At 43.7% G+C, this 18595-nt stretch overlaps 1 protein-coding gene across 3 annotated transcripts in view; it reads left to right on the top strand.

The window, feature by feature from the left end:
- Positions 1 to 18595, top strand: part of TUBE1 (tubulin epsilon 1) — a 129318-nt gene that overhangs the window by 74889 nt on the left and 35834 nt on the right. For all 3 annotated transcript variants that reach the window (XM_085611377.1, XM_085611376.1, XM_085611378.1), the window contains 2 exons: positions 3002 to 3117; positions 8388 to 8509. In XM_085611377.1, the coding sequence (XP_085467503.1) occupies positions 3002 to 3117; positions 8388 to 8509 (238 nt within the window). The remainder of the gene's footprint in view (positions 1 to 3001; positions 3118 to 8387; positions 8510 to 18595) is intronic.

Below are 18595 nucleotides of genomic sequence, written 5' to 3'. Positions count from 1 at the left end.
TGAGACTCAGAAAGCCGCTCGTCTGGCCCCAGTCCCGACAACCGCCCTGACTGCTGCCAGACAGCAAACCGCGCGAGGCGGCCGCTCTCCAGACGTCGGAAGCCGCGCAGCTGCGGCTCGTCACTGCCACCTCCTCCGCCTCGATCAACACTGGTAGGAGCGGCGGGACGTCGGGGGGTGCAGGGACTGCTTTTCCTCCCGATGTGTTTCGGATGCTGGCAGGATTGTGGGGCAAGATTGGCTCAGGCTCCGTAGCTCGCCTAGCTTGTGTACGCCAATTTCAGTTGCTGGCCACGCCCCCAATGTTTATTTTTTTAAAGACTATTCTATTCTGATCTGTTTGCGATTTTAGATAAAGGAATTTAACATATTTATTTCCGATCTTGACATATATTGCATACTGCATCGTAGCCTACATGCAATATTGCATGTGTGTGCTTCCCGTAATTTTTATAATCTTAGATTTTTTGTGTCCACACCTCCGTTTGGTTAATTATATTATATTTTGTTTGGATCTTTTGGTTTACCATATAATTATATGTATTGCACGATGCTTATGTGTTCTGTACAGTACTGGATTACTTCATATATTTCTCCCGGTGTTAATTCACTGGTCATGTCATTTGATTTTTCTGTTTATTCGTTACCTATTGAAAAATGTCATTAACAAAGCATATTCTTTTTGTAGATTTTTGTGATGCTGCATGTTATTATGTTTTTTTTCGAATAACTATTCTTTTACAGTAAACAGTGAGCCATGTTCTTTATAGTTTCTCTGATATTTCGATTGGGCAAGCATCACCATGGTCATCGCTGTATGGCTTCTGCCATGGATTTACTTATAATGTTAGTGACGCTGCTGCTAAATGTAAATCTTGAGACAGTAGCAGGTGATGTGTGCACGGTAAAGAACGGAGTAGATGACAACACTAGTAGCATTGGGGGATCTCCAAAAGCCCGCAAAAACCTGTAATGCTAGAGCCATTAGAATGACCCACAAGTGCACGACGTGCAGCACTGCATGCGGGTTGCCTGAAAAACAAAGATTTTTGTAATAGATGAGCTTTGTTTTTCCTTTGTTGAAAGTCAGATGTTCAGGAAGTGGAAGGCGTACTTAATTGCATGTTAAATAATACAACACAACCGATGTTTCAGTACATCACACACTACAACTGTTGTTGCAGATACTAACATGTACAGCAAGGCTGCAGATCAGTCAGGAAAAGACTAAGAGGCTTATTTATGAGAGCCTTCCATCACTTTTGCACCAGGGAAAGTGACTCCGGGCTTGCATAAAGATATATGAAGCCACGCAAAGCCACCCCGCATGGCTTTGAGTGGCCTCATAAATCATGAGCATCGCAAATCACTCTGATCCTGGGAGGTGTTCCATGGGCATTGCAGTGGGTTTTCCCACAAAACACCCATGGAATTTGACACTGCCCCAGATTTACAGAGTGATGTAAACCTGGGGAAGCGTCAAATCGGAACGCCTCATGAGGTGAGGCTCAACAAGCAGAAATATGTTAATTTCTCCTCGGTTTTTAGGTCTCGCCTGACCCAGCGCATGCGCTGGTCTGGCGAGACTTATTGAGAGGGCTCCAAAAAGTGCTACCAGGCCAGCCTAGAGCTACAGTGCATGTGCGCGTGCGCCGCGCTTTACCGCAATTACTTTCGGTTTCGCGGCCGCTTTGATGTTTGATCGTGATCGCAATCGCGATCACTTTGACGGCCACACGGCCGCTTGAATAGCCAATAGGTTTCGCTTTTGGGACCTTATAAGTATTTAGTTATGCAACTGTTTCACTTTCTGCAGCATACATAGAAAGAGGAAAAGGCCTCATAGGGTTGTTTTTGTGCAGGAAGGAGCCTCTTCCTGCACAATAACAATCCGGCCTGCAACGGAGGAAACCATGCACCATTGTGCAAAGGTGCCTACGTTTATGCTAGGCTGTCAAAACGGCACCAGCGCAGGCAGAAAGGACAGGAATGCACCATATTACTTAAATATTGCGCATTCCTGCCCTTTCACCTTGGCGTAGAGCAGCACAGCAAGATGCCCTGCTGCGCTACCCTACGCCAAAAAGCCATAAATGAGAAATGGAGAAGCACACACAGTACAAACAGAGCTTTCTTAGTGTTCCACACCAAGACTACTCCATGCTACCGTACGCGGCGTTTTGTAAGATCTACAATGCGTCACTTTATTGGATCGATTGAGCACTGTTAAAGAAGTATGCTTTGTACCTAATTGTAACAGCATTTCAAGACCACAAAATATACTCAACATACTCAAGGTCAACCACGGTCCCTCTTTTGCCTGTGTAATAATTCTAGTGATTGTTCCATCAATGACATGTTCATATCAGTTACGAAAATAAGCTTTTATTTTACTGGTCCATATCTGACTAATAGTTCCCTGTCTGTGTGTTGGGAAACTCTCCGTCAGCCAAATATCGAATGAAACATCCAATGAAACTGGAACTTGTACTCACAGGAATTCAACATTTTCCATGCAGCAGCATGTCCTCATTGCATTCCCATCATTGGATGCGCCGTGTATGTACTAAATGCAAAACTTTTGTATGGAGCTGCTATGACAGCAACACAATGTGAGATTATGCATGTATAGTGCATGGTCCTTCTAACTGCCTTTTAAATCAGGCACTTTCAGGTAAAAAGCCTGAAACTGACAGCTTAAAAATTAATTTTAACAAAAAACTCGTTACCACAAGCTATGTGCAACGGTTTCACATTTTGTTCAGTTATTTGTCTCATCTAGGGTCACTATTTCGGTACATTGTTAGGTTTTGGAAGATGTGTGAAGGTGTGTCATTTTAAGTGTTTTGCTGTTGGTAAAACAGAGTTACAATAAAGAAGGACTCGTGTGGCGTGAATGGACCAGCCAGGAAGGCCACCCGAAATTAGATTGTTGACCTTTGCACCGTTGGCCTTGGAGTCAGGCTGGTTACATTTCCTAATTTACTTCTTTATTTCTCAGGCTGTCCTGATTGACATGGAAGAGGGAGTAGTTAACGAGATCCTCCAGGGACCCATGAGAGATTTATTTGATAGCAAACAACTGATCACAGATGTATCAGGATCAGGAAACAACTGGTGAGAATGGAAGATTATTCAAAAAGATTGCTTAAGCAAATAGAATTTAAATGTGTTTTAATGCAATGCTGAAATATAGCTATACATTTGGTTGTGTTGGTACAAAAACACTGACAAACCATTTTAACAGTCGAACATGAAAAATGCATACTTATTTAGTTTCGTGTTTAATATTGTAGTCTTACTATATAATCTTGGTATAAAAATGAGTTTGCAATTTTTTCTGGCCTACCTACTTTTTCATCTCTGCAACTGAGAGAGGCAAACCTTGCTCATTATTTCTAAGCTGTACTGTCTGAAAATGAAGCTCTAACTTGGAGAAGAGTTGGGTTCAATTCGTTGACTTTATGCACTAGAGGCACTTAAAACAGACACCCATCTATTTGTGCCACCTAGTACATCTGAAACTTATGATTTGCAGTTGTGCTCCTTATTTAATTGAAAAGTCACACACAACCTATTGAATTGCTTGCAGGCAGGGCAACATTTTTTTTTTACATATTCTAAAAAGTAATTATGATGGTTTAAATAAAATTGAGTATGTTTTTTTAATTTTTCATATGCACAGTCCTACAGCACTTTAAGAATTGTCATATTTCCTTTCCTCAGCTCATAAACAGATTTCAGGACTTTGCCCCTCTTCCCCCTTACCGGGCCAAGTCAATTACTTTGCTCCCTAGTAGAAGGATCGAGGGCCTCCCTACACAACAGAGCAATAAACAGTGCTTGACCCAGTTCCTGGGAGAAGTAAGGGTGGGGAGAAAGTCTACAGCAGTTAATTAGCTTGTCACACTGCACCTGCACCTAGCCATCCCTGTCCCACTGGAACAAAGAAGGAAGATCAGACATCTGGAGCCAACACCTTTGAAGTTCTGGTGGGAAGAGATCAGGCAGCTCTGTCAGCTAGGGGCGGAGCTGAGGCTCTCAAGGGGACCTCATTGTATAGACCACTTTAAGTCTCCATATTGGAATGTCTCAGAATGCTCTGCAGGAGGGTTAGGCTGGGACGGGGTGAAGTGATGATGTTGCACCCTAGGATTGGCCAGTGGTGCCTCCATTGCGACAATTGCGAAAGGATGCCCAGCTCTAAGGGGAAGTCACCTAACGCCCCGCAAGGATGAACTTTGACACCATTTGACACCATGCACTAGGATGGGCCACTTCTGTGGATTGCTTCTTGACTGTGCTGCTAAAGGTGTCTGCAAAATGGCCATGAGGATGTGGGGTCTGAGGAGAGAAGCATGGAGGGGGTTCTTCTTGCTGGCTTTGGAGTGGCTGTGAAAGACACCCCCCCCCCCCATGCAGGAGAGAGCCTCTGGAGCACAGGCAAAGGGCAGGTCTGGCACACAGTGCGGGAAAACCCAGCTCCCTGCAAAATGTGTGCTGTGAAGGCCGGTAAGCCTGAATAAAAATCTCCTGGTGACTAGCGATGGCCACCATGAGCAAAATGAGCCCAAACACTGAGTCCTATGAGCCCTATGCGGCCAGAGAAATTACTATCTAGAGCTTGGTCCCCCAGTAGGACTACGAAGCGAACAAAGGATGTGGTGCTCCACAGAATCTTCTCCAACATACCCCCAGGGTGGGCCAGGAGTCAGTGCAAAGGTAACCTTTTTAAATATATGTATTACCTTGGGTGAGGGGCATGCGTGCCCCTTGCCCCCAAACTAAACTGGGCCTAAAGGCCCTGGTCTCCTGAGCGCTGCTGAAATCTAGGATATCCCGGGACCCTATCCCCTGGACAAGCAACGGACTGGTGCGCCACTGGGCTTCTGCTTGATAGTTGTGCCACCTCACCATGACTGGGAGAAGCAGGAGAGGCACAACACAGCAGTCACCTACCCACGATGATGCGTGCGAGAAAAGCAGTACACCGACTCTACTGCCGGCACTGGAGAAAGGCTGGGCAGGGAACAAGCAGAACAGCGTGGGAGTAGGCTTCATGTGCTGCCCCAACTATGGCTAGTGGGCACAAGTACTCGGGATTAAAAAAACAAAAGGAAAAATGCCATACAGTGCAAGGCAACACAAATATTCAAGCCTGGGGGCCATGACGCGCCCTATAATCCCTCGCACTGGGGGATACAATTTGCATATTTATCTATGTGGTGCCTCAAGAAGGGCAAGGACACTTCCTACGGCACACACATTGTGTTTTGGGGGATGCAGGAAGTGCAAAAGCCAACTAGAATGATTTTAGGGCACAGTCACCCTAACCCTCATGAGTCCTTATAATGATGACACCTGGAGAGGCATATCACTGTTATAAAGCACTCCTAGAGCTAGAGCTTTTGCTCTTAGGCCCTGGATGGTACGACCCCTGTTGGTTGGTTTTATGACTGCAGTGTCAGATAAAAAGAAAAGTAAGACTGAGACTATTTTTTGAAGATCATGCTTTATAGACAATGGCAATTCTAGGTTTTACATTTTAATAAATGCTTTTGAATGTTGACACTACCCCCATTGACTTCGGTGAAGGTTTATAACATGTAATGTATATTGGTATTGTCTCTATTGGCTTTGGTGGTGTAACATTGATGAGGTATAAGATGTGACTGACTTTACTAATGTGGTGATACCTTGACAAAGCTAATAGTCCTGACTTATTGATAACCTTTATATTGTGATGTTGCAATTAGTATAAGTGGGGGTATTGTGATTATAGGCTTCAGGATCTACTAGGGGTGTGATATGAGGATGTCACCAACGATATTCCCATGTACCTGATTGTACATCTTTATAGTTAATGGGTAGTATTTAGTAGTGTGTGTGATAAAAGTAATTTGCATTTTTAAAGAAAAAGCACTGACTTGGCAATGATTCGAGAGTTGTTGTTTACCAGCGAGCTGGAGTTACTAGCCCACACCACCTCCTCTGAGTAGGCCTTGAACTGCTCTGCTTCGCAACCCTGAGAGTCAAGTGTGCAATAGGCTACTTGGTTTGCAGTGAAAATACAATTGCAGACTTACACCCTTGGCAACTAATAACCCAGTTTAATACATCTCCCTTTCCCCCATTCACTTTCTCTGCCACTAGATCAACTGTAAGGAAAAAAAAATTGGCAAAAGGATACGATAAAACTTCAAAACTCATAAAAAGCAATTACATTTCTCCTTATCACATGTAAGTTTGAAACAAATCTCTTGTATAGGTCAGAGAAAAAAAAGATAGGAAAAAATGTATGAGGGTAAAGTACTCGAAACATTAACTATCACATAATGGTGCTCAGAAGATATATTAGTCCAAACGATGTATTAGTCCAAACGATGGATTAAGGTCCAGATCGTTCTGCATTCTGTCCATTAATTGTTCTTTTTGCATTTGTCACTCAGTTTGGCACGGGTATGCCCAGACGTGGGTCCTGTGCTCTCCATGCCAATGGAGTCAAGCTATCCTAGCTGATGAAGGCTGAAAGCCAGAAACCAGTCCTAGGATGCTTGTTTCCAGTCCAGGGAGAACCTGGCCTGGCAGTTTGGGCTGGACTGTTCACATTGGGCGCAGGGTCAAGACTGATTTGCATATGGCTGGGTCCAAACTGGAATGGCATGGTGAGCAAAAAACACAATGGATTTCGCCCCAGATCTCTGTACTGGGGTGAATGTATGACATTGTTCTGCATTCTGTCCATCAATTGTTCTTTTTGCATTAGTCCAATTTAAAGCATTGTAAAAAAAAAGTTATAATTGATTTTATTAATATTGTCAAAATTAAGCTGCCACTCTAATAAATCCTTTCTAAATCAGAGTAAGCAGAAGTACATTATAGACACAGCCCATCAAATTTCACAATCGCGTGGCTGTGGAAAATGCCCAGAGAATGGACACTTGCCTCAGAGTGCATTCTTTGTTAGAGAATGTCCTTACTTTACCTAACATTAGTGGGTCTAGCTAAAATGATTACATTTAGTAAAAGCTTTGCCAATACTATTTCATTTGGAATGTGCAAGAGACAACGTATCGAAATTAGCTGCTTGTACCCGTACATGTGTGAAGTGTGTCACATATTAACTGATATAGAAAACAGGCCCATATTTAATAAGGTTTTGCGTCGCCCTTCCAAAGGCACAAGGGGATACAAGGGTGACGCAAAACCAAAATGAGATTTGCCAAGCCATGCGAGGCCTTGTGTGGCTCTGCGTTGCTTGATAAATGTAGAATTATGCAAGGTAGTGCAAATCGCTGCTTTGCATTGCGCTGCGGCAAGGAGGCGTGCCATGGGAGCGTGGGTGTTCCCACGCATCCACCCATGCAGCCTGACACATTCCCAGATTTACCAACACTGCTAGACCTGGGAATGTGTCCAAATTTTACATCTCGCCACCAGAGGTGCAACAAGGACAGATATCTTTATTTCTTCTTGTTGTTTCCTCTTTCTGCATGTGCTGCATTGTTCCATTCATCATTTGATTTTTTTGCATTTGTCACCCCAAGTGGGACAGTGATGCCCAGATATGGGTCCCGTGCTCACCATGCCACTGTATTCAAGCTATCCTGGCTGATAAGTGGTGATACTTTGAAACCAGTCCTAGGATGCTTGTTTCCGGTCCAGGGAGGCCCCGGCCTGGCATTTCTGGCTGGACTGATCCCATGGGGAGTAGGGTCAAGGCTGATTTGCATATAGCTAGGTCCAAACTGGGGTGGGGGGTTGAGCAAAAAAACAATGGATTTAGTCCAAGATCATTATGGTGCAAGGGTGCCTGCATTGGCACTAGGTAGCTGTTTGTGCGTCAGTGCTGGCAGAGAGCAGGAATGCACATAAAATGTTAAGTATGGCACCTTCCTTTCTTGTCCCTTTCACAGATCGCAGCAAGGTGGCTTACTGCATCACATGAAATATTGATAAATGTGGGTCACAATTTCAGTTCACACTTATTTATTCAGAGAGACCCTGCTAAGAGGAATAAGAATAACTGGTAGTCTTTGCAATAAACAGTTGCCCTGAGTTGCCACAGATATGAAAGGGCTCCCTTCATTGCACCACTAAAGTACCCAAGCTGACAAATGTGAATAGTGTCTACCAATAAGCAAACAAATACCCCCTCCTTAGAAGCTTGATGTTGTGAAGGGAACCTGAGGAGGTTTGGAGATGAAGGTGCTGGTTTTGAGAGCATGTGTGTGGTGCTCTGCTGGCAGAAAAAATGTTATGTGACAGGCAGCAACTTGTAAACCCTACTCTCAAAGTGCAGATTTAAAAAAAAAAATGAGTACATCATTGCAAACCTTTACATAAAGTAAATGGAAGTTGTTGCTGTCATTTAATTTCCTCTCCAGGGCTGTGGGTAACAGGCTCTATGGATCTCAGTACCGAGAACAAATCGTGGACAATCTACGGCGGACAGCAGAACAGTGTGACTGTTTGCAGTGCTTCTTCGTTATTCATTCAATGGGAGGAGGTAACTTTAGTTCATGCTTATCACAGGAAGTGTTTCTTCTGACTGTTTACATTTGTGGAAATAAATATAGCAATCATTTTTCTTATTCTTTGTGGTGGCAAGATTGATTATTATATGTCTGACTGAATGACTGTTCTTTAGAGGACAGATACCAGAAAATATGATTGCATATGTGATTGTTAGATTATCACACTTACATACACATTTACATACAGCCTGACCATGCTGGCATTCAATATTGTCATTTTCTTTCTTTCACGCCTTACAGAGTGATGCAAGACATGTCACAAGATGGACATCTAGCTGCATAAAACCTCAATTTTGTAACATAGCTCGCCCTCTTTTCCTAACCCCTACCCCCCATTATTCTGTAATGACAGTAAATGAGTACCTTCTCGGCAGCGTTTGACTGCGTGGCACATCAACATCTATGGAGGATAATGGAAGAAATGGGCATAGATGAGGCTATTATATCTTTTATTAGACAGCTCTACTCATCAGCCACGGCCTGCGTCAGATACGGGAGAGAGGGGGAGTACACCAGGTTGTTTCCAATTAACAGGGGTATCCGGCAGGGTTGTGTGCTTGCCCCATTTCTTTTTTCTATTTACACCAATGGGGTGGAAGCTCCCCTGCTGGACTCAATACCAGATGTCCCCAAAGTTAATAATGTTTGCACTCCAATTCTCCTCTATGCTGATGACGTGGTGCTAATTGCCCGCACAGGCCTTGCCCTTCAAAAGTTACTAGATACTTATGTATCCTATATGTCAAAACTGGGGCTAAAAACCAATGAGGCCAAGTCCTTAATTTTAATTACTGGTCGTAAAAATAGGAAGATCCCAAACTTCCATATATCAGGACAGAAAATAGCCCATACCGATAACTTTTCCTACCTAGGTGTAACATTTGATAGGCAATTATCATGGTCAAATATGCTTGCTACTAGAGGCTTATCACTTGAGAGAAGCATTATTGCCCTACACTCATTTATTAAAAAATTGGGAGTAAAACCCATTAACATGACAACAAAAGTTTATGCAGCAAAATCAGTCTCGGTAGCAACCTACGGGGCAGGCATTTGGGGCAAATTAACACCTCCCGCCCTACATGTAATGAAGGAAACATTTTGGAAAAAACTAGTGGGCCTCCCCGTAAGCTGCTCCAGTCTTATTGCTCATGCAGAATTGGATGTTCCTTATGTGACCGACACAATTGCTTTGGCTCGGATAATTTGTGGCATTTCATATGGAAAAGGTAATCTATCCATATCACACAAAAGTTAATTGAAGACTGCCTATCCCTGGAAAATGCCGACAAGTTCCCATGGATTTTCTATATTAGATCTACTTTTTCATCTTTAGGATTAGAACGTCTATTCTCTGTCCCTAGCGACTGTGTGAATTTTCCAAAAAGAGAGATAAAATCCCGTTTTCTCAAATTAAGGGCTGAAGCAAGACTGAAAGCAAACTGTACAAAAGTATCGGTCAAAGCATATTTTGAAAGCCCAATGGTACAGAAAGGGCCAACATCTTATATTTTTACTGTGACAAATTCACGTCACAGATTTTTTCTAATTAGATTTTGTTTGAATTCTATTCTATGCATGTTGGCCCATCCAGCTGGAATTTACTCCGTAAATGAATTGCCATTCTGTCCTTGCAATGGTGTTTCTGCACAATCAAATGTACATGTTTTCTTTTTTTGCAAATTGTATGCAGAACCACGTAAAAGATTTATTTTGTTCCTGATGCGTAAATATGATTTTAAACAATGTCGTGTCGCAATGTATTTTCTGCAATCTTTGCCTAATCCTATGGTCTGTTTTTCTGTGGCGTCCTTTTTAATCCAATCACGAAGAATTAGGAAATTGCACTATACATGAGTATTAATTCTAAACAGTTCCCATCAGCTGGCTTTTACTAACTGTTCCCTAATGGTGTTTGTTATGACGTTTTTATCTTTTTTATCTTTTTATTCGTATGTGTATTATATATAGATGTTTTTTATTGTACTTTTCTGATCTTATATTGTAAGCATCGAATAAAGTAAATTGACTGACTGACTGAGCACCTTCTCTCCCCACCCTCCTGTTTGTTTGTATCTGTTGTGGTTTGAAGTGGACAAATTAACCCCTTCCATGCGGCGCCGATTCCCGCTGAGCGCTGACCGTTTCTTGCGCGGGCGTGGTCATGACGGAACGGTTCCGTCATGAGCACAGCTCAACCGACGCTCATGACGGAACCGTTCCGTCATGAGCGCCGAAGGGGTTAAGGTGTTGAAGACAGTGTGATGATTGAAGTCTCTGATTAGTTTCCTTTGTAGTGATGGCAATCCAGAAAGATAAGGCTAGATAGGTTTTTGGTCAGCCAGAGCATAGCACGATTGAAATTCCTCATGGTGAGGGAGGGAAGTGAGAGGGGGTGATAGGGGTGTGTGGATAGGGTGCTACTTTATGTGTTTATCTCTTTTGTGGTAGTTTATTAGAGGAGACAGAGTTGGAGTCCTGCAAACCTTTTCCAGATTGCTGTTAAAGCGTGCTCCTGTTGAAGAGTTCCAGGCAGTTGTGGCTCATCATCCTATCAGTATGCTTCCCACAAGAAAATGGGGAGATATGTAGCAAGGAGACAATGCACTCTCTGAATATGTGAATGTTATGATGTATGGTGCACCTGTTGACCACCCGGAATCTTGGACTGGAGACTGATCCATGGTAGATTGTGTTCCCATAGTAGCACAGTGTTTCCTTTCTAAGGCTAACAATTCAGTGCCCCCTGCTCCCTATAGTTTCATTGGTGCTTGGTCAGTAACTTCACAGGAGGTTGATTCCTTGTCTAGGTTTCTTGTTGAATTGGCCTGTAATAATGATTGCACAAAGGAGAATGTTGCAGGGCATATTTGTGCTGCCATTGTAATGGAAATGATGTTTAAGATAATGAGAAGATAGTCTTCCCTTTCCGGGAATGTAGGGGAACCCCTCCGTACTTGATGTAGTTCCAGGTGAAGGAGAGCCTGTCAGAATTCTTGAAGGAAAAGAAGACAAGAATTGACAGGGACATTCAAGCGTGTTACCTCTTTATCAGATTCATCTTCTATCTCCCCAATCCTGGTAGAGAAAATGCTGCATCCAGAACCTCAGGGCAAATATGTTAGGAAGAAAACCGTGTTCGCTTTTCTGTCCTACCTAAAGGAGAAGTTGAGGCTCCGAGAGCCTGAGCCCTACCAATCTCTACTGGGACCGAGGTCCTAAGGAGTTCAGTCACTGTTCACAGTAAAAGTGCCAATGCATTCAGCGGTTAAAAACGTCTTTAGGCCTGAATGAATGTGCTTGGATAAAGCGTACATCTCCAGTTCTTTTTTTACTAAGCTCTAGCAACTGGTCAGAGGAGCATCAGAATTCCTGCAGTTAAATAAAGTTGATCCTAAGCTGGCCTACCAATTGGAATGGTTTGCATTTACCCAGATGACACTGCTCCTTGGGATCCTGGCGACAAGAAGGTGGGTGCTTTTCATAAGGCCTACACAGGGTTTGATCCTACTTTTTAGCAGGAACCTACACTCCTTGTGCCTCTCAATCACTATTTAAATACTTTCAGAAGTTGATATCTACTCTTTTAAAGAAGGCATTGTGCAGATGATCTAAGCAAAATGAAGTGTAGGCAGGCTGAATGTATGTATGTTATTTCTATAGTACAAACCTAGCCAAAAAGCAGTAGAGCGCTACTTGGTCAAAGGCAAGCTTAAAGCCAGCGAGTTATAGGAGAGGAAGCGGAATTGTGGACGTTAAATGCATTGTCAGACGTGTCTTTAAGATGTTTGTCCAGTGTCACAGTCAAAAATCAAAGGTTATTGATCTAAATGTGTAGGCCTCATGGTCACCAACTAAAAGAGTAATACACAGAAAGGAATCTCTTTTTGATAAATATCTGACACCCAGTCCTTTCTGGTCCCTGGGAAACTCTCTTTTTTGAGATTGTTCTACAGCTCTTGCAGCTGGAGAGTGGGCGCTACCCTATAAAATGGACACTTTACGCACGTTTGGCTTCTCAGAAGACCAATTTAAACAACTGATAGGAGATTCATCAAAAACTATTAATTCCATGACATTAACAAAAAACGATGATGAGAGGTGGAATAAACTTTGGAACCTAAAGAAAAAAATGATACGCACGGAATTACATTCTGAGTTTATCATTCAGTATTGCAGGAAGGGCATTATACCTGTAGGACTTCAGATTAGAAACGAACCGGGTTTATTCGTGAATAATGAGAAGTTCAAGGAAAGCTGGACACTAATCGCGAACAGATGTAGTCGCGATTGGATGTTGCTCATAATAGAAACCGCACAAGCCATTATTATAATAGAAAGGGAGGAGATCGAGACCCTTGAGAAACAACTAAACGAAAGCACAGCGCTAGATGACGCGAAGAAAAAATTAGATGAAATAAAGGAAGACATCAGCGGCTATCAAGAATATATGATAAACAAAAAGACAAACAAGCTACGTAAAGACATAGCTAATTACAAAAATGAATCTGTGTATCCATATATTCAGAAAGACTATTATGATCAACCAGCACCTACAGAGTACAATGGTGAACAATTTACCTACAATAGGAATAGGTACCACAGGAAGAATGTGACATTCTTCGATACGTCATACAACAGTTCTGAATCAGAAGGGGAAAGAAATCAGGAACAACGAAACAGAACTGACACAAGAGAAGGAGGTCAGGCAAACAACAGGGAATACCAACCAGTTTTTTTAGGGCAGCAACAAAGGCGCCAACAGAGAGGATTCAAAGCCCGGGGAGGGGTCGTCAGGGCAACCAACAAGTAGCGGGAACCATGAGGAGACCCTACATGCGGACCCGCAGCCACAAAGATTGGGAATAGAATTAGAACACCTGACACCCCCAATACAAAGACTAGAAATAGAGGAAGAAACCTTTAAAGCCCCAATAATAAACCTTTCTAACAAAATACTCACAACACATGAGATTAGTGTTTTAGAGAAGGGATTAGGTTTTGCCCCCAGCACAATAGGCTGTAGATTTAACATAGAAAGGGATGTGAGGGACCTATTCAGAAAAGTCAGAATAAAAAAGTTTTTTGAAGGGAAAGAGAGTAGAGAGACCACGAATAAATCGGGCCTTAAACCACCATCCATCTGGACACCCAATACAGCAATGGTAGGACAAGAGGTGGATACCTTTGAGAAAGCAGTGACCACTGGTTTAGAGAAGCTATTAGATACACAAGTATGGACTGAAAACAATTTATCAAAACAGGAAAGGGAGGCACTAAAGTCCTTGTCATCCTGTGATGATATCACCATAAAACCAGGAGACAAGGGAGGGAGCATAGTGGTGTTAACCACTGAAGACTATGAAAACAGAATGCTTAAACTACTGAATAATGAGACACACTATAAATCCAGTAGTGTGAGAGAATGGGACAGTCTTAAGAAAAAAGTTAGAGATGTTGTAACCTTCGCTAAAGAAGACAATATAATATGCGAAGAGGAATATCGATTCCTAATTAATGAGAACCCTAAGGTCCCAGCACTATATGGGCTGCCCAAAGTTCACAAAAACCTGGAAGACCCCCAATGCGCCCTATAGTGTCAGGAATTGAATCTTTGACTGAGCCTCTCAGCAAATATGTGGACCACTTCATCCAGCCTTTGGTCACACAACTACCCTCATATATAAAAGATACCACCCATATGATTTCTAAAATTGAGGGTTTAGCATTCAATAAAGACACCCAACGGCTGGTATGCTTAGACATCGAAGCATTATATACCAATATCCCGCAAGAGGATACTGTGAGAATGATGGAGGACATTTTGGGAAATGAGGCAGGGGATCTTACTGCACAAAACACCTTCATCATAGAATGCATTGATATAATTCTAAAAAACAACATCTTCTTATTCAAGCAAGATCACTACTGCCAGATCAAGGGCACCAGTATGGGAGCCACATGTGCTCCCAGCCTGGCATGCCTGTATGTTGGGAGATTTGAGACCCAACATATCTACAACGAAATGTGTCCCTTTTTTGAGAATGTGAAGTGCTGGTCTAGATTCATAGACGACATTTTCTTCATTTGGGACGGTCCAGAAAGGGATTTAGACACCTTCCTTGAATGGATCAATTGTGGGGATCCAAATCGTAAGTTTACCTCAAATAAAAGTCAATCAGCAGTAGACTTCCTAGACATCAGGATCCATGAAAAAGAAGGAGTCCTCAATGTAGAATTGTTCGTAAAACCCACAGACCATAACACCCTGCTTCACCATACCAGCTACCATCCTAAATGCCAGAAAGATGGGATACCTTTCAGCCAATTCTTACGGATTAGGCGTAACTGCAGTGATAGATCCAGTTATGAAAAACACGCAGCCATCCTTAGAGTTAAGCTTGCACAGAGAGGATACCATAAGCGCCTATTAAAACAAGCATATTAGCGCGCCAAGTACTATAACCGTGATAGTCTGTTCGAGACATCGACAAAAACGAATGATCGTAATGATGGAATTATAATGGTATCAGACTACAACGGCTTTAGTAATAAGGTAAAAAACCTGATTAACAAGAACTGGGGCATATTGAATAAGGTAGGAGTGATACCAATGGCTAAACCAACATATGCATACAGGAGGAACAAGACCATCAGGAATCATTTAGTGCATACCTTTAAAGAACCAAAGAGTGGGGGACTGAGGAATATTGCAAATAATACTCCTATTAGGGGAAACCTGCCATGTGGGTCTTGCTCACACTGTAAGAGCATCATTAAGACCGACAAACTGGAAATCAACGGTATAACTCATTGGATGAACGAACATGTTAATTGTCGCACATCTAATGTAGTGTACCTATTGCTGTGTCCTTGTAACAAATATTACATTGGAGAAACCGGACGTGAAATGCGTCTACGGCTCACGGAGCATCGATCCCCAATATGAAACCAAAGAAAGAATGCTCCTTTGGTTGAACATTGGACATCTGAAAACCACAATATGGATGAGATCATGTGGTTCATTTTAGAAAAGATCAAGATTTCAGTAAGGGGAGGAGATTTAAACAAAAAACGTTAACAGAGAGAACAGTTTTATATGTCCAAATTTAAATCTTATTATCTAGGACTTAACGGTCGAGAGGAATGGGACAGAATGATTAGATAGTGCTGCAGATTTCTGCCCCACCACATCCAAGAAATATAGGATAGTAATATGAAAGTCTGTAATCATCTCCCTAATAAATATCAGGATTAACACGACCCAAATTAAGGCTGGCCCCAATGGGGAGAAATAAGCAAGTATAGGCAATGAAAATGGTATTATGTATTTAGGATGGCATTGTAGCTATAATGCAAGTATTTTCTGTAAAGACTATGCAAAAGAATCATATTGTATTGGACATTGTTAACAAAAAGCACAATGCAGGTATACCCAATGTAACACGGTGACTGTTCTATTTTATTTTTATGACTGAATAAAGCAGACATGCAGTTCAGAAGATGTCCAATAGCAAGGTTGAACTTTATACCCATTAATTTTACGGTAACTGTTTTTTTCTTGTTGTATAGAAGAATACACAAATGATATGAAATGTAGTATATGGTGAATAGCAATAGTGAACCGTATGACATTTGTTGTGGAGTATAAATTTGCAATTTTGAAAGTACATGATTTGAACTATGTGTGACTCTGAGACAGATACCGTAATACGGAATTGTTAGATAGCATATATAAGAGTGTACCAGAGCACCCAATCAGAGTATATATTGAATGCAATTTTAAAATATGATTTTATTGAATATAAGTGTTTTCCTATGAAAAATAAATTTTGAGAGTAACAAAAAGTATATTCTAGTCTGGAGTAATAATATTTGTCCAGTGTCACAGTCAAAAATCAAAGGTTATTGATCTAAATGTGTAGGCCTCATGGTCACCAACTAAAAGAGTAATACACCGAAAGGAATCTCTTTTTGATAAATATCTGACACCCAGTCCTTTCTGGTCCCTGGGAAACTCTCTTTTTTGAGATTTTAAGATGTTGCCTTCAGTTGTTTAATATCGAGCAGCAAGTTCTTTGGTGGAGCCCCAACAACAGATCTTGGCTGTGCAAGTCCAGGATGCAAATTTGATTAAGCTTCTATTCCTGTGTTTTTTTAAACTGTGCAGGATGACTTCAGTCACCAAGCATCCAAGCTCAGAGAACCAGTCTATACCTTTCCGGTGAAAGAAAATCTTGGTTGGACTTATTTTTGTCTTAAACCACCATTGGCCTAAATAACAAACTTTTTTTTTACAGGGAATTCTTTTGGAAGACACCCTCCCCCACATCCTCTCTATTGTTCCAATTCACCTCAGTGATTTTAAAAAGGATGACTTGCGGGGGAGGAGCCTAGCGCGCAACCAAGATGGCCGCGTAGGTGCGAGGCTCCCGAGGACCTCCGCAACCTCCTACGACTATCCTGAATTTATCCTGTCTCGGATGAGGGGAATGTGTTGGTGAGCCTGAGCTGAGGTGGCACCCGTTTCCCGTTGTCAAATCGGACCTCGGACACCGGAGTGAGCACCGATTGAAGTCTGCGGCCTTCTCCTCGCCAGACCCCGGATTTGCGCTGAGGGGTGACCCAGTGACAAAGTGAACAACAGCGGCGGGCCGGGCCTGGCGAGTCGCGTACCCCGCACTTTCGCTTTCGCTTTCGCACCCTCTTGCCGTCTCTGCAGGGTTGGGTCGCGGGGCTCTTTGTGTTGGTGTGGTCTCGCTGGGAGACTCGGCCTGCCTGCCGGCTGTGACCCACCCCGCCGATCTGGGGTGGCCCCCCCCGGAGCTTGTGGCCCTGATTGCCTGCCCTTCACGACGTGGCTGGTGCGACCGGGGGACTGGTGGCCATGGCCACGAAACAAGATGGAGACCGGGCAAAGACCAAGTCGACCCGGCGTGGCACCACCCATCAGGCCAACAGTATGGACCGCTATACCCTCCAGAAGGGATCTCCCGGCGTACCGCACAAATCCCCTGAGGGCCCTCCTGATGCCCCGGACCTGCCCACGGATCTGACTCTGCGGGATGTCATGGGCGCCATTGCCGAGATGAAGGCCTCGGTGGGCCAGCGGTTCGACACACTGGCACAGAAGATCGACTCGGTCCTCGTGGATGTTGGCCTGGTGAGGGCCGATCTTTCCAAGACCAACGACCGAGTTGATTCTTTGGCCCACACCGCATCGGGCCTTACTACTGAGGTGGCGGCACTACAAACAGAGGTGCGCCGGCTTAGTCAGGCGAGCGCGCTTATGGATCGGCGCCTGGAGGACTCCGAGAGTCGGGCCCGGAGGAACAACATCCGCATCATCGGGGTGCCCGAGGGACGGGAGGAAGCGGCGGCGGACCTATTTGTGGAGGACCTGATCGCTACCCATCTCCAGCCACGGGGGCTGAGTAAATTCTTCGCGGTGGAGCGGGCCCACAGGGTTCCCGGGGGAAGGCCGAAGGTCGGAGCCCCTCCGTGGCCTCTCATTGCCCGGATTTTCAACTTTCGGGACAGAGACGCTATCCTGCAAGCCTCCAGACTGCATGGGCCGGTTAAGCTTGACAATATGGAGGTGAACTTTTACCCTGATTTCACCCCAGCGGTCCAGAAGCAGAGACTGAGCTTCCAAGGCGTCAAGCGCCGTCTTCGGGACTTGAACCTTAAATACGCTATGCTCTTCCCAGCCAAGCTGCGAGTGGAGGTAGAGGGTCGCACGCACTTTTTTGATCGTCCCGAAGCGGGCGGAGACTGGCTGGACACTCTGTCTGGGGATCGTGATCTGGGGGGCGGGGGGGGGGGGGCGGGGGGAGACGGCACACTGGATCGGGACTGAGGGGGTAATATTGGGCTTCACTCTGGACAAAAATGATGCCACTCTCGATTAAGCGTCTGTCTGTATAATTTCCCCTCCTATGGAGGTTGTGTGGGGTCTACTGGGGGTTCTCCTTCCTCCTCTAGGGGGTTTAGCTAGTTTTTATTATATATATGGGGCGACAGGCACACTGCACGTTGGGGGGGCTGTTCGGGCTCAT

Source organism: Triturus cristatus, chromosome 6 (genome assembly GCF_964204655.1).
Source record: "Triturus cristatus chromosome 6, aTriCri1.1, whole genome shotgun sequence".
NCBI classification, from domain to species: domain Eukaryota; kingdom Metazoa; phylum Chordata; class Amphibia; order Caudata; family Salamandridae; genus Triturus; species Triturus cristatus.
Note: the sequence above shows the minus strand (reverse complement) of the source record. Positions and strands in the feature narration are given on the sequence as shown.